Here is a 21,152-nt window from a genome sequence, read left to right as displayed (position 1 = left end):
AATTCTGTGATCTTCAAATGCCTCTAAATGCAACAAGTAGTCAAAGGTCAAATTGGCGAGTTTTATTATGACGTCACAAACGTTGAACGCTGTAAACTGCAACGTCACAAGCGAAAATCAAAGTTCACGCTTGTAGCTGCTACTGTGGCTCTTCCATTAATATTATCTTACCCTTAGGATAAGATAGGAATTTTAGGGTATGAATGACATTTGCAGACAAAGCAAGAAGTTAAAAAATGTAAATATAAGCATTAAATCATGATTTTTTTAAGTATACACTCTCATAACTGCAGCGGCGTGTGCAAACAAATTTTCATAACGCGCTAACGCGCGTTACTCAATTATGCACACGCCGCTGCAGTTATGAGAGTGTATACTTCAAAAAATCAAGATTCAAAGCTATAATAATCGCCTCTGATTTGTTGATTCGTAAACGATGACGTAAATAACTCTTCGCGACTCCAAAACAGGGTGACGTCATAATAGAAAGCCACTCAAGACAAGTAAACAACGGACGCGCAATGCGACGGTTTGCTATCATAACGGATATAAGGATTTGCGAATTACTATGAAGTAAAATCAGGTAGAACGTCTGTATGTTAATTCTTACGGTCGATGGAATATCACCAGTGACCGTTTGATGCTGAGGATATTTTGGAAATGAACTTTGCACAAAATTGAATTCGTGAATTCTTCTTTGAGCTGAGAAAATTACGGCGATCTGTTTTCAATTACTTTCTTAAATTTTGGTTTGTTTCTTCATATAACAAAACAAATGTTGACTGTGTTTTCGGGCAATATATTAGCCCCTTGGGACGAAAATATTGCCCTCCGCTTATGATTGAATGTTTATGAACATTATTCACGGAGACTGATTGAATCGGTTGTACATCGGTTGTACATTGTACATTCAATTATTAATATTAATCATAGTTTGTTAAATGATTTAAACTATTCCTGTAATGTGCGAGTTCATATACTTATCCGATGTGGGATCATTTTTATTACCAAAACAAATCAAACACAATTTTTTTAGGTTGGTCATTACTCGGCAATTTTTTTTGTTGAAGTGATTTTTTTTTCTCTTGAAATCATTTGTTTAACACCTATTGAAATTAAAACATTAAAAAAGTCTTAACTACATGTACATACTTTTTCATAACACGTTTCGAGCCAATTCTCTTTTTTTTTTTTTGCAGTTTTAATTACAATTTTCAAGTGAGACAAGCTTAAATTATATATTTTTTGATCAAGTTTTTATACGTAAGAAACACATTACAGTGGGATTTATTTTTTGGATAAACGGATAAAAATACATTTTGTATTTTAAAAAGAAGTTATAAAAAATTATTACCTAATTTGAAATATCTTTACATATTTTTGTTCTTGGTTAGCTGGCTTATTTTGTACCTTAGAATTTTAGATTTAGGTCTGTTGCACTTTAACTGGAAAGCTAAAAAGTCTATAGGGGTCAATACCTACAACTTTTAGAACATGTATATTCCATTTTTTTTAATCGACTTGATTTTGGAAAAACGTCATTAATTTTTTTTCGAACAATTTTTAAGTAAATTAGTTGGTATGTTTTGCATCGTCTTTTTTTATAAGAGCAAGTCTTGATATATAAACATAAGTATTTTTGTAAACAAAAAAACTGTATGAAAACGCAGGAATACATGAACAAATACAATATTTTGAAGCATATGGTAATTCAAAGACCTCTAAATTACACACTGGTCTGCTAATGCTGCAAAGTTAAAATTCAAGGTCTGTACAACAAATCTGTGCTAAATCAGTAATGGTCACTCTAGTAGGTTCCCACCTTATAATTGAAGTACACTGTACATGTAAATGGTCAGGTAATTCAATATACTTCTTCATTTCTGTAACTTCTCTGCTATATTTGCATCTTTTTTTTCTCATAATGGTACCATAAGCCCGAATCCGAGTGTCATGATGTAAATTTTGGTAGTAAATACAAAATTTACAGTCATGTTGTAAATTTTGCATTTACTGCCAACGGTAAATTCAAAATTTACAACATGACATGAGGACAACAGAAAAAAAATAAGAATGTATAAGAAACAACAACACATGGGTACGGTTTCAGCAACTGTATTGCTTACAGCCTTGGAGCACATGGAAATCTCTACAGTACACGATCTACCTGAATACAGTCAACTACACAGCTCTAGAAGTAAGGTTATTCTGAACACACCAGTGGGTGATGCATAAACTCAGCAGAAGGAAACAGACAGGTCCACTACTTTAGCCGCTATACATATATAACGTAGATTGCAGTTTTAATAATAAGAGAGTATTATGATAATATAATAATCAACAATTAAAGAAGTCAACCCAAACAGATGATATGCATGACAGTCAAAACCAAATAACAGTTATAAACAATTCTAAGTAACAGATTAACAAAACTTTGTAATTTGACAACTAACATTTCAACTCCGTTTAGAAGCCTTTTCGGTGAAAGAAAAGGAAACGTTTAATCACAGCATCTGTAGTAAATCATTCAGTCTTAGTCAGTGAAAAAAAGAACACTGTATGGATATATGAACATAGCAGTGAAAGGTTCCTCCTTTTTTTCTTCTTCTTTTTTTTTTTGTTATAAAAAAAATCCGAAATTACAAATAAGTGCAAAGCCTCTTCATTGGCTCGCCTTGGTAAAAAAAGGCTTTCTATCTAGACAGGTCCCATGGTATTTATTAACTCGCTTATTTCCTCGATGTCCCTGAAGTTCCCTGCAATGATTGAGGTCGAGTTTCTTCAGGAACCAAGTTCTTGTGAGGCTGCGCAAATTAAGCGTACGGCGAAAATTCAAGAACAGTTTGTGACCAGAAAGAAAGAAAAATCGATATGCAGCCCACTTAACTGAAAGAGTTTGAAGATGGAGTGTTATGATTTTAATGCCAAAATGCAAACTATTTCATAAGGGCTTCAAAACATAAAGCCAAAAATTCATCAAAGAAATGCCGCAAGGGTAAGATTGATAGACATTCCCGTTTTTATATTTGACCATGTACGACATTAATTAGGAAGAATGGATGGATGGTCAACGAATCATTACTCGCCAGGTCGACTTGAAAATTCTAAACATGACCATTCTAGCCATATAAAATTAACAGTAAATCCACTAATTCTAGGTATGATCTTTAACATAATTTTTCTATACAGTCATGTATTTTAATCAGAGCTCTTTTATTCAAGGAAGTTTATATAGGCTGAAAAAAGGTTATGACCATCCGCCACATTTAAAACCATTTACAGCAGTTACTTTCTACCCTCATATGCATATAAACAGTGTAGGTATTCTCGTTTGAAAACGCATAAAAACCTTGACTATACATTTTCATCAAGTTCACTTGTTAGAAACAAATTCATAGAAACCTAGCGAATTTAACACTTAGGATAACAATATTTTCATATATTCCACACTTTTCTCATTCGTTACCATGGGTGTTTAAATCCCATCAATAATCAAGTCTTAAATACAGTATATAAGACGATCCAAGCATAGTTACGTTCATTCTGAATTTCAATTTATAGTGATCGTTGCAAATCCAAAGAACTATGACATTAAAGTTTCTAAACATAACAGAAACTTAACACTTCTAATAACAGCCGTAAGAACTGTGTTATTATCAAGGATAGAGGAATAAAATACTTTTTATGCTAATCACCTCTACAGTACACTATTATATTTTGAAGCCATGACCAGATAATTTTAAGCGAGACATTCTAAATATCTAAACCACTATGTACATATTTATGATAACAAAACTCGGAACACTTAATGCACCAATATGGCTTGGTATAATCCACAGAGGTGTCTTACACCCACTAGAGTTTAACTTAAAACTTAATGGAATACTGAGGTACATCCATCCCGTCCCGTCAGTGCATACTGCCATTCGAGCTCGACTAGAATCTGGGTGCTCATGACGCTTGCTTATGACGTCACTGTTATTCAAAACGAACCAACTGACATGCTTGCTCTAGGTCAATCTTGCTCGACTATAATACTACTTCAATATGTGTGGGCTACATGTCTCCGAATATTCCAGCAAAAGTTTTTCGTAAGTTTTTCATTGTATCCTCTTCGTCCGTGGAGGTTGTTCTTTCAGACCCACCCCCTATAGAAAACTGGGGTGGGTGGTTTTGTGATGCCGGGCTGAAAGTAAACAATGAAGCTAATAATTTTCGACATTTTGCAATATTTCACATTCCATCATTTCTGTAATGTGGAATCTTTATAAATATTGTGTATGTTTATCGTAAGAAAGATTCCAAATAACATAGACAGGGTCAAAAAAGACAAAGTCCTATTTACTGTATACTGATGTCAATCAATCGCCAAACAACTGGTATTTTCAATATCAATGAAGACAAAAAATCAAACCAATTTTTGATTTTGATGAATATACTGGTATGCTGAAATATATACCCGTTTTGTCTGTGTTGTTGTTGCTGATGATGTTGCTGTTGTTGTTGCTGGTGAGTCTGGTGTTGCTGATGTTGCTGAGTCTGGGAAGTTTGTGGTGGTGAAGGTCTAGGTGGGGGATTATGGGTACTTGAAGAGGAATCCCTATTTCCGTTCATGTAATTGTGCATAATACCGCTGGTACTAATGGCTCGGCTGTGCCATAATAAGGTGAAAAAAGAAAATATAAATGTACGTACTTCAGTATTTGGATTCTATATTTTCTGCAGTATCTTTTATTTTTCTATGCTTTATATGTTAAACTTTAAAAAAAAATATACTATTATGAACACAAACGCCATATTTAGATATATAACATGCAAACAGAAGCAAAAAAAAAATACTTTAAGTGGTTTAAAAAATTGTCATAAAATCATTTACAGGAAACGTTTTCTAAACGATAACAGAAATATCGTGCTTACCAGAAATATCACTAAAGGGGGCTTTTGAAATATGTCGTAAAATAACAATTATAAAAATATTTTTTGTGTGTCTTTTGCTTTTACCTAACAGCTCTGAGAGACGGAGTAGGTTTCAAACAATGCTGCATTTTTGCCAGAACCAAGTCCACGATATGTCGCCTGTCCTCCTCTTGGCTCTCTCCCAGAAGAGTCATGGAGGAGTCGTTGAGCTAATGAAGAAACAAAAAAACACAATTAGAAATCTCATTGGGATTTCGTTCAGTCCGTGTCCTCTTATTCTCGCATCTATTACAATATACCATCCCATGTCTATCTGGTTTCTTATCCGTCTGATCTTGTAAAGACTAAAACATGTACCAGTAATCGATGGAATTGAGTATCGACTGTCGGGCGACTTTCTCTGGGAGTATACGGTCGTGAACACGGTTTATTTCGCGTTAATTGATTGGCGAGCATTGGACGTCTGATGAGGTCTTGATACTAACAGTGATGTATTCTTTTCTGGATACTTACAGTGATGTATTCCTTTCTGGTGATGAATCCTTTCTGGATACTTCCAGAGGGGATGTATTTTATTCTGGATACTTACACTAGTGATGTATTTTATTCTGGATACTTACACAAGTGATGTATTTTATTCTGGATACTTACACTGGTGTTGTATCCTTTCTGGATACTTTATACAGAGGTGATGTATTCCTTTCTAGATACTTACAGTGATGTATTCCTTTCTGGATACTTATACTGGTGATGTTTTTTTATTCTGGATACTTACACTGGTGATGTATTTTATTTTGGATACTTACACTGGTGATATATTTTATTTTGGATACTTACACTGGTGATGTATTTTATTCTGGATACTTACATTGGTGATGTATTTTATTCTGGATACTCACACTGGTGATGTATTTTATTCTGGATACTCACACTGGTGATGTATTTTATTTTGGATACTTACACTGGTGATGTATTCATTTCTGGATACTTACAGTTGTGATGTATTACTTTTTTGATACTTACACTGGTGATGTATTTTCTTCTTGATACTTACATTGGTAATGTATTTTTTTCTGGATACTTATACTGGTGATGTATTTTATTTTGGATACTTACACTGATGATGTATTTTATATTGGATACTTACACTGGTGATGTATTCCTTCCCGTCCTTTCCTTGCACGGCCTCCAGAGCTAACATATCTAGCCCTCCGAACATCAGACTGCACTCGTCCACCCACAGCTTAAATCTGTCAGATAAATCAGAAATATTTTAAACCCAAATGTTTAATTTATCTTTTTTTCTCGTTAGTTAACCCCCTTTCCTTCAAATAATTGACATCGTCGTCGTGTCTTCCATAAGTTAAGGTAAAGTTCAATAAACTATCTAAATTGAGGTTATATATATTTCTTTAATTTTTCTTGTCATGCAGAAATACGTTTGAAAATATTACAGAAAACAACTCGTAACAATATGTCAGCTGGTTACAATGTATATAGTGTTATCAGTTGATATATTTTGAAATACTCAATAACTTACACTTAAAGTCAAATAATTTGATACTAAGTTTGTTAAACATCACTCTAGTCTACATATGTACAATGAATACAAACAGTTGCACAATTTCGATAACAAAATTATCAAAAAGAGACGGGTATATTAAACATTGCGAATTTTTTTTTTACCATTAACAAAATCAGTGTGTGTACTACCGGTATGTTAAAACTGTCCACCATTATGTAATCTCTATATATTTTTACGAGCCCCTGTAAGGCTGTTTGTCGACGTTTGAAGTTTATCGCCCTACATTGCCGCCTACCTTTCATTCATCGCAATCTGTTCAAGCATAGCAGACCCGGTATTCGCCTTCCAATTTCCCGATATTGACTTCCTCCTTCAAAGAAAAATAAATCAGGATTTGATTTTGCCGAAGACACCCTCAGCTACCTTTTAGGGTTGATAGATTCAAGACTTTTATAAACCATCGGCTGCAGTGACAATTCCCAGGTAAACAGAAAATGCACTTTCTCACAAATCTGCACATGATGTAGGTTTTTGATCTAAAGCCAGATTCTAATTTGACTGCATGACTCAAAGATGGTGTGGCGTTTTGTCAATTAAAATGTTAGGCATTGATGTTAAAGTTCGCTTTCCTATCGTTTGCAGCATTTTTATTTGAACGTCATTCGAGGTTTCTTTCTGCTTTTTTGCAATGTATACGACTTAATGAAAAGCATACCAATGCTCAACACATCTTGTTTATATGTCATTTGCTTTTGAAAATGTAACCAAACAACTTTAATTTATTGAATGAAGTCAGAGTACTAGTACTGCCCATTCGGCTCTACTTATGAACCATAAAGGATCAATAAAGATAGACCTTACATATATATCTTGTTGTGATCTGGAATCAATTTACATGTAGTACCGGTGTTTTATTGGGCTATAACTTACATGTACGCCTTGTAATTATTTCCAATCTTCTGGATGTGGACGTCATAGAGGGTATCCACATAAAGCTCGGTGGTGGAGTAACATCGACTCACGCCCACCACCCCCGCTATGTCCTGGAAGTCGTGGTGGTTCGCAACTCGGACCTATACACGTGACAACAGATGAAATTCATTTATTGTGCTTGTAATTAACCATTTTGCAGGAAGTGTTTGTGAATTTCATGTCAAATGTACTTAATTTCATGTTACCAATTTAGACATGTCATGTGAATTTGGTGAGAAAACGATGCATGTCAATTTCACGTGAACTTTAATGTAAATTTAATGTCTGCTTTCCTTATGATGATCGTTCGCTGATATCTACTAATGCAGTATACATGTATATACAGTTCACATCGTAATTAATTTAAGTAAAAGATGTTCTTGAGAATGCTGCCTTCAAATTAATTGGAATATTTTTGTCATATACATTGGGGGAGGAAATAATCCCTACCTGGTGAATATCAAAGAGATTTAAAAGAAGACCACTTATAAGACTACCAAAAACCCCAAGGAAAATGAAATGGAAATTAACTTTGATTTGTAATATGATAGGAAGGCGAAATGACATGGGCTTTTTTCTATACATAGTATCATAGATAAGTCAATAATTGGCAAAATGATTTGGTACTCAACTTACTTTTCCTACACCAGAATGTGCATGCCCAATTTTTACGACTGCAGGAAATTTAGGTGTGATAAGCTGAAACAAAAAAAATGAAAATTATTTTATAATAATGGACATTTAAACCCGAATTAATCAGGGACGCACTACACCCTAGGTAATGCGTAAATAGCACGGGAAATGGTAATATTTCTTTACCAAAGTTGGGAAAGTTTTCATTTCAAAGAGCAATTTAAGAATTAAAAATAATCTGATCAAGGTATGATGTAATTTAACTTCAAATGAGTTTTTTACACGGTTTAACGAACGAAATTTGATATCTTTTGAAAAAGTCAATGTTTCTCGCGTTTCGAACATAAAACATTTTTACATTAGGCCATCCATGGAGAATACAAATACTCCTAAAGGTCGATCTCTTCAAATACATGGTATTTCGATGAACTCATTCACATATCAAAATATTCCCCGTGTTAAAAATCCTATTTGTTAATGTTATGAAACGGATCTTCTCCCGAACACATGGAACAGCAACCTAATAGGGAGAAAACTCCCCATCTCCGGCCCTGCACATGTTTAAGCACAATGGGCTTTATTATGGGCCTTTGTGGACATGGGTGTAGATTTTTTGATAACATCAATATTTCTTTCAACACATTTCGCAGCCATGTTCACAAAGAATCGTTACCCTTAAACCAGGAAACCCGAGAGAAGTCATTCAATGAGCTAATGATTACACATAAAAAGAATTCCAATGATTTTGATACTCTTCATGAAATCTGTGATTAAGGATGGTATGAAGTCAGCCATTGGCAAATTTTGATTAGGAATATACCGGTTCGGCGAAAACTCTCTTCGATTTGATTGGATTTTTTTTGTTCATTAGGGGTGAGTTATTGCGATAATTGGTTCTATCTTGTTAGTTATTGTCGTTTCTTTACGGCTGAATTCCCGCGATGGTTTCATAGGAGGAAACATTTTCTAACAATCATACTTTGGGTACCTTAATTACGCTCAAGTAAAGGTCAAATCTTGTGTTATCCTTGTGTTCTAAGTACATTCAGATCCATACCGACCACATCGACAGGAAATGGCTCTGTATTCAATCAATCTATTGCTGGAATTATTTCAAATCGTTTTGGAGTCTTTAACGCATCGATTATTGTTTTCTAACTACGCTGTAGGTTAAAACTTTCTTACATTAGACGTTACTGCAATATGTATTTGGTGTTGCCGAATTGGTTATTTGTGTATTAACAAGTTCTAAATGTATGTATAACATTTTCAAGCGTGGTTTTAAAAATTTTCATTCTTTCAAACCAAATACACGAGGTGCCATTCTTTTGCGAAGATACCTGTCAGATCTTTAATTTGATTATACCAGAGATGATAGTCTTTAGCAGTGACCATTTTATAAGTACGCACGTACATCATACTGGGGAGGGGGTGTCCTTTATAAAGTTCATTGAATAACACTTTTACTTTGAAGATTCAATTTAGTACTAGTATAAGAATTTTTAAAATGAGGACAAATAATTTTCAAATGAGGACAAATATCAGCCTATTGTAAGGAATGCCAGAGTCTCTTCGCTGTTGTTCTTCCTCAATATATTGTCTCATTCTGTTAGATTATCAAAACTCCAGATTGGGAAGTCACCCTGAACGAGATTTGGCCACCAATCACCAATCGCTCTTGTAAGCACCATGCACGGTTATTGTATATACCCGACCCCTCGAACAGTGTAGTTCTTATTAACCTATAAATAACTCCAATTTATTACGTTATGCTTCTTTTTGGTCGTGCATATTAACAAAATTTAAACCAACAAGGTCTTGAAACAATTACAAGGGAATTCTTGATATTGGAACAATGCGGCTTCATATCGTTTTTACAATCTGTTTTAGTCTCCATTTCGACCTATCCTATGCAATGTGTGACAGATAATCTGCCATCTGACCCTGAGGTAAGACATAAAATTTTAATGTTCTTTGGAATTTGATTTTTTTTTAAAGAAAAAATAATATTGCTATACAAAACCATTTTTTTTTTCAATTTTACTTAGATTATTGCCTATTCCGTTGTTTCGTAAAATTCAAAAGAAGTGTGATCTTATATGATATTGAGCAAAAGTTTTTACATGTAAGAAAAGAATTTTTTTTCGAAATTTGAAGATATTTTGGTCTGCTGAGAGTTAAATCTTCCCTTATTTAAAGGTAATTGTGTTGAAACAAAAGAAAGTTTTGCCTTTCTGTTGTCAAATTTTTGTATATAAAAAATATCTTTGCTTTCAATATGAAGTTTAGTTTTTCGAAACAAGCAGCCTGCTATGCTCTAATTTATTTTTTTAAATAAAATGTAGGAGTAGAAAGTTACATGTCGTTTATATTCATTAAAAGCTTTCTTGTTATATACACATTGTAATAACGGCAATCTACGACACACGTGTACATAAAGACCAGATAATACTATGGCGAAAAATGCACTTAAAATGCTTCTGTTTATGAATATATCGGGATGGAATCTGAATAAAACCACGACAATGCCGAGATAACTGTCGAGGGGATCAGATTCTTCACCGACAAGATAACCGACTCCTGTCTATTGTACGCCGTACAAAGATGATGACATCATACCGCCAGATACCGGTGCCATCGAACAAGTCATTCATTAAACACCCAAAGAACCTGTGCTTGTTTACAACAAAACAAGCCGGTCGAACACTAATCCATCGCGACATTAGATCTAGAACTGCGTCCAATGATCCTCTTCCCCTCCGTTGGGTGCATTGAATCGCCGCGGAATCGATATTGGTATTGAATGATAGTTCAGTTGATTAAATGTTTGGTTTATTTTTTAATTTGGAACCAATAGAGTACATACAGTGAATACAGCCACGCAATCCCCCCCCCACACTCCCCCCCCCCCAACCCCCAACCCCCCCCCCCCCCCAAAAAAAAATAAAATAAAAAATCTAAGAATTTTATAATATCATTTCCAGAATAACTCCACCAGCTATTTTAAGACTTAGATCCACGTTGTAGAGTACATAGTTTTATTAATAGAATGCAAACTGGAAAAAAAAAATCAACCTCCTTCCAAAAAACACAATTACATATTTTCTTTTTTCCGACATCAAATAAACAGTTGCCTATTTTTAGAGATCCACTCTAATTGTCTATACACATTCTTGGTTAATTCTTGGGAATTTGTAAACTTTGCTTAACGTAATCGCTCATAACAAAACCTTCATCAGACATAGCGCCGGTGTAGTGGGATAATCTGGAATGATCCATTTGACGTTGTTGTGATTTCAGCAATATGATGCTGCTGTCCGCGCTTGTTTTACTATGGGCCGTGGTGACAGAGGTGTGGTCATGCACGTGTTTCCCTACGCACATCCAGGACCAATTCTGTAGGGCCCAAATCGGTAAGTACAGTCTTTAGGGATTCGGGATTAGCGAATTTATTATTACAATACTTCCCGCCAAAACATTTTCACCCTCATGTAAATTTTGATGAAAATTGGCTTAGTCTGTACGATTATTATATTAATTCTTAATTCACAATGTTAATATTATCCTATTTTGTTTTGATGGATGAATGAACATTAGTATGCATTGTATTACATGCCTGTACGGGATTGCACGACCACCTGGGCAATGTGTTAGAATCATAATTGTATCATTTATATAAATACTCAACTTCTGTAGTAGGCCTTTATCATTGAAGCGAAATAGTTGATATTGTATATCTTTTGTTTGCGTCACGATTGTAGCATTATTACTAAAATAATCTAACGATTAGTCTGTCTCTGAATCCCCAATCGACCTTAAATTTATTTATGCCGAGCTCGATGTTTTTCCTATAATCATCATTTAGGGAGTTCTCATCTTTGTCTTTTTTACTTGAAAGAATTCGCTGAAGGTACGAGAGAGGCCAATTTGGAAAACTATGTTGAAGATGTTAGACTATTCAGTAAAACAAATTGCTTACCCTGCTTACCAACCCTTTCCATTTTCAATGAAAATAGAATATTCTCTATTTTTTCGCCGAATTTTAGTATAAGATACTAGGGGCATCTATTCGACAAAAGTTTACGTAGTGAATACCCATATTGTTATCATTTTTAAAGGAAAAATATACGGTTCTCTTTTTGTAGTTTTGGTGGCTACAGTTAAAGGCAGCGAAGAGATTTACCAGAACAGCATTATAAAGGCCCCCAACACACGGGACCCTGAGAATCCTTACGAAATGATGCCCGTAGAGAGGAAGTACAAAGTCAGAATACACAGGTTCTTCAAGGTACCTCCTTTGTGTGGAGAACTTGTCAACTCAAGTATCATTGTCATTCAAACAGAGTTATCTCAGTAATGCACTTAATTTTCCCTCAGGGTGAGGAACTGTTGGGAGGCAAGGGTAAGAGAGTGAAGTATATCCACACCTCGGCATCGGGGGCGGCTTGTGGTCTACACCTCAACAAAGGGAAGACGTACATACTGTCAGGTAAGGTTACGACCTCATAAACAACACGCCATCGGTATTATCGTCATATACAGTTACTGCATCGATTTAATTAGACAAAGGAGAAAAATACCAACTTTATTAGGTGAAGATTCATGACAATTGCAGAAAAGGGAAGTTCCAGGAGAAGGTGTCAACCAATTTAATTATTGTAGTTGACGTCCTTGTAGAAAGTGTTTCAGCAGAGCAACTTGAATTGAACAATCCATTTTTTTTAATGTTGCAGCAAGAATACAGAGGCAGGGAGAAATATGGTCAAGTATGTGTGACTGGGTTCAGACCTTCAAGACACTGAATCGGCATCAACTGAAGTTCATCAAATTCCACTACAGAAGGAACTGTAAATGTTCGGTGAGTGAGAAACGGGAATACCAGTAATTGTGTACAGAAAAAGGGATGAGTGGGCCCCTATAGGTTTGAGTTTTGATTGTCATATTCGTATTTAATTGTATCAAATTGCATCGAGTGTTAATGGTTTGCGAGTGTAGAAATTCACCAAAGTATTTAGTCATAATCTGCATGAAGCGGTCCTCGAATAAACATCTTTATTACTGTGCAAGTAACAAAATTATGAAAAGTTGAAAAAACAAAATCGTCAGTTTCTGAAAGGTTTCGCATTGCCAAAGTTCTTAATTGTCAGTTACTTTTAGTCACTGATAAATCATATTGAATTGCTTTCAAAAAATTGGTGTATATTTCTTTCTTCATGACATTTAAGTGTCAAAGCAGTAATAGTTGTTTTTTTCTGCTAGATTTCTTGGTGTTTGGGCAATAATCGTTGTGGTTTTTTTTGTTAGATGTCTTGGTGCCTGGGCAGTGATCGTTGATTTCCTTCTTTTTTTTTTAGATGTCTTGATGCCAGGGCAATTATAGTTGTTTTCATTTTGTTAGATGTCTTGGTGCCAGGGCAATAATCGTTGTTTTCTTTTTGTTAGATGTCTTGGGGTCAGGGCAATAATCGTTGTGGGTTTTTTTTTTGTTAGATGTCTTGGTGCCTGGGCAGTGATCGTTGATTTCCTTCTTTCTTTTTAGATGTTTTGGTGCCAGGGCAATAATCGTTGTTTTCATTTTGTTAGATGTCTTGGTGCCAGGGCAATAATCGTTGTTTTCATTTTGTTAGATGTCTTGATGCCAGGGCAATTATAGTTGTTTTCATTTTGTTAGATGTCTTGGTGCCAGGGCAATAATCATTGGTTTCTTTCTTTTTTAGATGTCTTGGTGCCAGGGCAATAATCGTTGTTTTCTTTTTGTTAGATGTCTTGGTGTCAGGGCAATAATCGTTGTTTTCTTTCTGCTAGATTTCTTGGTGTCAGGGCAGTTACTGTCGAGGCCCAGGCCCCCGGGAGTGTGAGTGGGTCCCCCAGTTCTACGGCTCCGACTGCCTGCAAGAACACGGCTTCTGTATGATCAACTCCCGGGGAACATGCCAGTGGAAGAAGAACCGACAACTCAGAAAGTGTCTAGAGACCAATAACCAACAAATGCCCGGAAGTGGGGTACGCGAGATTTATGAGATTCCTGGGGACGCTCCCCACAGGCCCGGGGAGTACGAGAGCTGGCGCTCCTCGCCCAGGGATGACGTCTATCTACCCGAAAGATACGCTGACATCAAACGGTGATTTCTTGGACGACAAGAGTGATTCTTAATGAAAAATAACAAACTACTTCATTACTACTTTGTTTTGAATCTCTTTTTTAATGGTATTTATAATACATTTTGAAAAAAATTTAATTAGGATACAGGAAATATGTGTCAATGTATCTTGATTATGTGGTCGATGGAATTATGACATTCAACTTGACAATTGATTCGTCACTAATTATCATATCGTATTGTTCTAATCTATTTGTAACCATCACGTTACATGTACAAACCTTATTGCGCCTAAAAAAGAAATTTTAAATTGAATTTTTCAAAAATAATGTTTTTCTTCCATATTTGAGATAAATATTTGATCAGTTTTAACAATATTTCTTTTTCAACATTTCCTCATTTTTAACGTGAATTTTTCATATCATTTTGTGCTCCTCGAACTTTGAGTGTTTTTTTTTACAACAAATTTTCGTGAAAAGATCAGTTCTTTAACAATATCGACGACGATTATCTGCAATATAAAACCACGCCTCGTTTAAATTTTTATTCGAATTTTTTGTTTTTTGTTTGTTTTTGTGTCCATTTATTGTTAAGTGTGATTTAACAACACGTGAGTTGTTCTCTAATCCAGACATATTGACCCGTTGTAAGATGTGTTATGTATGTGTCTTTTGACTGATACCGATAAATACCAACCTAACTGAATTGTAATATCATTGAAACTCGAAGTCTTTTACCATTGTTCTAGTAAATTTACATGTATAAGATACATATAGTTACATTTAGTATATTTCACCAGGAAGGGTCTGATCAATCTCTGATCAGACACAGATCATGTACATACAGTTGCTTTTTCATTTAATGCATTGTACATGTATCCTCATGATTTTTTTTTTATGGTTTTTTGTTTTTTACACAGTTCATTCATCTACCGTGTACAGAGGCAAATATTTTAATAAAAAGGTTCCCATTAAAAAAAAAACTAAGTGGTCGTTTTCGTTATTTGAAAAACAATACAAGCAGTAACCTTGACAACCGTTAAGAAAGACACACAGATAATAAAAAGCCAACACATCTATTGTAAGAATAGCGAATTCTGAATGACGGTGTAGATTAACTGCTGAAAAACGTATTGAGCTACTGTAAATATAACTGCCAGACTAGTACATGGATACCAAATACAATGGTTTCGTTCCACGAAGGAGAATTGAGGTTAAGAGAAACCATAATTAAGTGAAGACATTTATAATTTTATAATTCAATTACAGGTACATAAAAATTACTAGTATAGCCATAAATCCTATTTAAATTCCTTTCTTCGTTTTTGTTGTGCTTTATGGTAATATCGAATTTTGAATCTACGCAATATTAAGTTAATTAAACGAAAAAAAATTAAAACTTGATAAAAATGTTGAGATTTTAATTGTTATATGGATTGTTTGTTCAAAGATATCAAGAATCAAATCAAAACAATAAGGATCTTATAATTTTTTTCAATGTTTGTGATTTTGTATTATGATATTTTACCAGAAAACAGAAAATCCTAAATAAAATTTCTTGCATCAAACCATCGTCTCCCTGTAGAGAAAGGCATATGGTATAACACACTTCTAAACGAGAGACTATACTAATGTTTACTGTTTCACACAGACCTTATAAGTGGTGAGTTTCATAATATTTTAGAATGTTCGGCATTAGAAGATGTAGGGGGAAAATATCTTAACATGAAATACTGTAATAGACCAAACGCCTTCGAGTTTTTCTGAACTAGTGTCAAATCATAAGAGAATTATGTATTTCAAATTCTTTTCGATGTTGCCTGTTCACCTTAGTTGATTCGGATTCCCTGATCTGATCTTTTATAACAAATTGTTACACTGAAGAAAAGCGAAGGTTGACAATGGTTTTCGAGGGTGTCAATTTCAAGACAACTGTTACCCTTCCAAACAGGCACTAGTTATTTAAAAGACTTCACAGCTGACGTGAATTCTACGGCGAACAATACGCGCACCATTGAACGCGCATGTAACAATTCGTTGCGTTACCGTCGCGAAGTGCGTTGCTAACGCTGAGGGTAAAATAACGGATTATGAACTGCGTCTAAACCAATCAGATTTCAGTATTAAACATGAAATTATGATAAATATAAAATATGTTATACTTCTAATTAACTATCTTTTTCCTGTTTGACTCTGACGTATACCTCTGATATTTACATCAATTATTTTGTTCTAATTAAAGCCATTCTAAGGTACTTTTTCACAAATATATTTACATGTGAAAGCAGACCATAGGCTGCTGACCACTAAGGTGTAAAATTCAGAATGTTGGCCAGGTGAGAATTGAGAATTTCAGAATGTATGCAAATCGGAAATAAACCACCAGGGGCAGGTATTGTTTATACTCAGTGTAGCTGTCAAAATGGAATGTGACGCGACTGGAAAAAGCACGCCCAATAGAATTTGATGATATATGTAAAGTATTCTATATTTAAAGTTACTGACCATTTCTCGGTGATTGGGGTAGTAGGCTTGCTCTACCAGAGGAAAGTTCTCTTTCCCGAGCTTCTTCTGAATTCGAATCAACTGGGCAAACTGTACAAAAATAAAACAATACATTCTGTAAGGAATGAGACATCAAGACTGAAAATGTGTAATTTGCAAACTATAATTACTAATAATTACCAGTATGCATTACTTCCAGGCATTAGTTGATTATTGCGAGCTAATGAATCACCATTTAGATATATGACAACCTTCTCAGTAAACAAAAATGTCCTCGTTAATTATTCAGTTAGTTGAGTACAACTATAGATTATTGCAACTTGTTAATTATTAAATATTGCAGCTTGTTTATCATCGACAAAACTGCACGTTTGAGTTTTATTTGCTTTTTAAAAAGTAATGACATTTGATACGATGGGGGAAATCAATTATACTGAAAATGAAATTTTACAGGAATAAAAAAAAAAGCGGAAGTCACGTGACACTGGTACCGATGACAGACACGATCGTTATTCAGAAAGCATGACATTAAGGCTTACCACCCATGGCCGGTCTTGGAAGTTGTACAGTGAGTGTAAGGAGTTGATGCTAGGGATTCCGCCATACTGGAATCCTAACAGAATATTCTTCCAGTCCTCACAGGCATCTTTCACGCTCTGTCGGATCAACAGGAAGTCCGGCTTGAAGGACCTAAAGCAGACGAAACAGTTTATACGTCACACAGAACTGAACAGACGATGCAGAACGTATGTCACACCAAACTTGACCAGCAGAAGCATATTTCTTATTGGCCACTGGTTTGATCATTTATTTGTTAAATTATGCAATCTTCACGAGATTTTCAATACAATGTACACCTAACTCTTTTTAAAATATAACATTTTCTCTGGTAAATTACCACCCTTCATAAAATATCTTACATACAAAAATCAATAGTTTTGTGTGACCATACCTAACAACTCTGGTTCCGTTCCTCGTGACTTTGATGTCAACCATTGTTCCCGTGTCAGAATAAGACGCTAAATTGATTTCACTGAATTCTGCCTGCAACCAAAACAGTCTATGAATCAGAGAAATGGACATAATGAGTTTGGAAGAATTTTATTGTTATAAAAAGATCCTAGAACATGAACTATGTATGTCTGATTTTTTTCAGATATTACCTGTTCTACCCTAACATCCCAGTCACCAAATATCTTCTTTCCAACAAAATACTTGGACCTACAATATTTCAATTACAATGATTTGCAATGACAAAATCATTCTTGTCACAAAATTAAGATACTAGTTATTACATTTGATCGTTTGCGTCCATCATTTAACACGACAGGTCTTTTTTCTTACATTTTAGTAAGAAGAAATACTAGTAAAACAGAAAAGAAAAAGAGTATCATTGTATCATGTGATTGGCTATCAACTACAAACCGAGAACATCATAGACATAGCCTAATGATAACTTACTCTATTGCACACCCACCAAACTTGCTTGATGCGCTCTTGAACACAAACAACAGTCTTTGACAAATCGATCCGACATGCACTTTTTCCTTGGTATTTCCGATTGTCTAATCATGTTTTGCAAACATTTCTTTCAGTGTTCCTTAAAACCCCCACTCTTGATATCTATTACATCATCAATACTTCCGGTAAATGAGCCATTGCCATGGTGCTACTCACCAGTCCGTATGCTGATCGTCCACCACCAGGAGGATCTTACATCGGTCCTTGTTGTAGGGGGGTTTATTGGCGCCAGGGTGGGTCATTCCTGACACGCTGGTAGACCGGGAGGGCGAGCTTGGGGCACTAGGGGAGGGGCCCTTCTTGAAGTTCAGAACGTTGATATTTTCGTCGCGGTCTTTCAGTTCCCCCTGGAGGTCCCCGGAACTAAACCGTCTTCTTAAGAAGTTCATCGTGGTTTGTATAAACTCCGTTTCTGCGGTGGATGTTGACTCTAGTTAGACTAAAACATTGGTACCGATCTCTTCTTTATGGTCCCTGCTTGATTCAGCGGCTGAAGAAGAACAACGTCTTAATCAATTAACCATTGCGTTATTGAGTACTGTGACAAACAGCATTCAGCACTAGATGAAAGCAGCAGTCGCAAAAGATCAGTTCAAGACAGTGCATCACAAAGATATTTCAAGGAATCGTTCACAATTATGCTTAACATTTGATTTCCCCCATTCAAATTACATGCATTACTTCATTACAAGCACGAATTTGTCTTTTCTAAAATGTTTAATTTATTTTTAAGCAATATGAGCTGCATTTTTCAGGCCGAATTTATTTTTTTAGAATTTTATTTTGGTGCAAAAACCTGTTATTATTTTTAAATTTCGGTTAGCCTTATTTTTGTGGGAAAAGCCGTTAAGAAGCCTTAATTGAAGCAAAATTGAATTATTGTCGTCCTGTACAAAAATTGAACTGCTATATATTCCTTAGAAGAGAAATCTTTCTTCTGACAAAAATTAACGATTTTTTCCAAATCTTATTTATCATAACAGTTCAAGTTACATGCAGACCAAGCACAAGGCAGTGAAAGGCCCCCATCTCCATTATATTTGTTATATAGCGTATTTTGTAATTTTAAAATAAACGGTAAATGCTCATATATTAAATGAAATGACAAGTTGATGCGATTAGTTATCAATCACGTATGAAACACGTGCTTCATTAAACAAGATGATAGCTTATTAAGAAGTTTAAAAAATCGGTCTTAGGCGTTTGGTCGATTAATCTGGAAGTAGCTATAGAAATACTATCAAAGATCATGTATTCTGGAATCATATTATTGGCTTTATTTTTAAACAAACATGTTTAAAGGGATTTATTGTGGGTCTCAATCAAAGTTGTCCTTTATCTTAGAGAGAGAGAGAGAGAGAGAGAGAGAGAGAGAGAGAGAGAAAGAGTCTCTATTCATGACTCCATTTCTTCATAAGAACAGAAGCAAAAATGGTAGAATATGGATTTTTTTCCTGTAACAGATTAATCAATCTTTAAACAGCAAACAAGCAAGACACATTGCAGTACACTATAACAACTGCGCGTCGATACGATCAAAGACTCGGTATTCTCCGAGTATGGATCATGTAAATAACGGGCTTCATAACTTGGCTCTGCCACAGTCTCTATCAGATTCCTTGCAGCTATATTGAATTGGTTTGGTTTGCGTGCATTTCCCCCTAGCCCTTTTAAGAATAGACTGCTTTGAGTTTTCCCATATACATGTGGGTGTAAAAAAAATTAACAGTGACTACAAACTACATGCAGAGTTTGTCTACATCGAATCCGAAATTATAATAGTTCGATTGAAAGTTAGGGAATTCTCTAGAGAGGACAGGGCCAGACAAGCATGTACCAAACTATGCATCCACTGCTAGTACCAACTTGTGATGCTAGTAGTACACAGAATCTGATCAAGTTTATTGCTGTTATGACATTACGATGATAAATTATTCAGACATAAGCACATGAGGTTAGAAATGCGTCCATTCTTAACAACTACTCACTTCTCAAGTTATCATCTCAGACTAGAGAGTACGTTTATCTGTAAATGATCGCTAATTTTCTAATCGTTCCGTAATATTAATAACTCCAGTTTCAACATCACTTTACTGGGAGATTCCGTGGCGCTAGTATTGATCTAATTTTATTGCACGGGAGAGTTCCATTCTGCCGACATCTTAGTCCAGTTTTAATGAAAAAATCGAGAGAAAAGTCCTACTGGGAAAGCAATCTTTCAAATTGCTTAAAGCCCGTCATTAAAACAATATAACCAAATGATTCAAGTTTTTTTCTCTCACTAAGAAATGAAGATAAATAATCTTACCGATCTGAGTCTTGTAGTGTAGTAGTCCATTCTACAGCGTGCTGGCACTGGTTGGATGGAAAATCAATAGCATTCCCATGATACAGAGTAAAATTGATCCAGGATATTTATGATAATGTTACAGATGAGTAGGTATATATGAAAAGTTTCCATGAAAGAGTTGCTTCACGATTTTGGGTTCGCAGTCCATTATCGCCCCGCAGTCAGTTGGGGGGGGGGGGGGAGGGGGGGGGGCGAACGGGGCCATGTCCTACATACAATTTTGAGGAATTGGAATTTTTAAAACTATTGTACTGCTGAACGAGCTGCACACAAAGAGAGAGAGAGAGAGAGAGAGAGAGAGAGAGAGAGAGAGAGAGAGAGAGAGAGAGAGAAGGAGGGATTTCTTATAATGCTTCAGATATTCAGATACGTGTAATGGTATTCAAACTGTTGTGTGAAGCCGTTATAATCTGGCAAGAGGTGTTTCTAACAATCAGTCAATTCACGGTGAAGGCGGTAGGAAGGTTTGGCTTATTCCCCGTCGCTGGCTGTGATGTTGATGCTGCCCCTGTGGTAGTTGTCTTTGTCCTCCTCTGAGTACCCTAGCTTTGGCCTCAAAGTCCTCTTTCCGGGTGGTACTCATCTCGTTGTGTCTCATCAGTATATTTTGGTGATTTCTTACTAGAGTT

The 21,152-nt window shown here is 35.3% G+C and overlaps 2 protein-coding genes across 3 annotated transcripts; one reads left to right on the top strand and one right to left on the bottom strand.

The window, feature by feature from the left end:
- Positions 1–2,099: 2,099 nt before the first annotated feature.
- On the bottom strand, positions 2,100–20,634 carry LOC128159598 (synapsin-like). The gene is made up of 13 exons (XM_052822732.1): positions 20,482–20,634; positions 18,330–18,663; positions 17,816–17,873; positions 17,605–17,696; positions 17,192–17,342; positions 16,653–16,742; positions 8,051–8,113; positions 7,373–7,515; positions 6,738–6,812; positions 6,065–6,167; positions 5,002–5,126; positions 4,460–4,651; positions 2,100–4,186 (listed from the first exon to the last, which is right to left on the bottom strand). Exons 2-13 carry the CDS (start codon positions 18,560–18,562, stop codon positions 4,057–4,059), a joined length of 1,455 nt encoding a protein of 484 aa, XP_052678692.1. The 5' UTR covers positions 18,563–18,663; positions 20,482–20,634; the 3' UTR covers positions 2,100–4,056.
- Positions 6,763–15,135, top strand: LOC128159599 (metalloproteinase inhibitor 4-like). Of its 2 annotated transcripts, none has more exons than XM_052822734.1 (7): positions 6,763–6,925; positions 9,938–9,996; positions 11,348–11,460; positions 12,193–12,335; positions 12,425–12,536; positions 12,781–12,905; positions 13,853–15,135. In XM_052822734.1, the coding sequence occupies exons 3-7, from the start codon at positions 11,352–11,354 to the stop codon at positions 14,171–14,173; spliced, it is 810 nt and encodes a 269-aa protein (XP_052678694.1). In that variant the 5' UTR covers positions 6,763–6,925; positions 9,938–9,996; positions 11,348–11,351; the 3' UTR covers positions 14,174–15,135. The 2 variants fall into 2 exon arrangements, with proteins under 2 accessions (XP_052678694.1, XP_052678693.1); XM_052822733.1 differs by lacking the exon at positions 6,763–6,925 and adding an exon at positions 8,701–8,920.
- Positions 20,635–21,152: the final 518 nt, after the last annotated feature.

Source organism: Crassostrea angulata, chromosome 8 (assembly GCF_025612915.1).
Source record: "Crassostrea angulata isolate pt1a10 chromosome 8, ASM2561291v2, whole genome shotgun sequence".
NCBI lineage: Eukaryota > Metazoa > Mollusca > Bivalvia > Ostreida > Ostreidae > Magallana > Magallana angulata.
Note: the sequence above shows the minus strand (reverse complement) of the source record. Positions and strands in the feature narration are given on the sequence as shown.

Coding starts and splice junctions, on each gene's coding strand:
- LOC128159599 (XM_052822734.1), top strand. CDS start 11,352: ATGATGCTGCTGTCCGCGCTTGTTTTACTATGGGCCGTGGTGACAGAG. Junction 11,461..12,192: donor ATTCTGTAGGGCCCAAATCG/GTAAGTACAGTC, acceptor CTCTTTTTGTAG/TTTTGGTGGCTACAGTTAAA. Junction 12,537..12,780: donor GAAGACGTACATACTGTCAG/GTAAGGTTACGA, acceptor TTAATGTTGCAG/CAAGAATACAGAGGCAGGGA.
- LOC128159598 (XM_052822732.1), bottom strand. CDS start 18,562: ATGAACTTCTTAAGAAGACGGTTTAGTTCCGGGGACCTCCAGGGGGAA. Junction 17,343..17,604: donor AACGGAACCAGAGTTGTTAG/GTATGGTCACAC, acceptor CGTCTGCTTTAG/GTCCTTCAAGCCGGACTTCC. Junction 6,813..7,372: donor AATAATTACAAGGCGTACAT/GTAAGTTATAGC, acceptor TTTTCTTTGAAG/GAGGAAGTCAATATCGGGAA.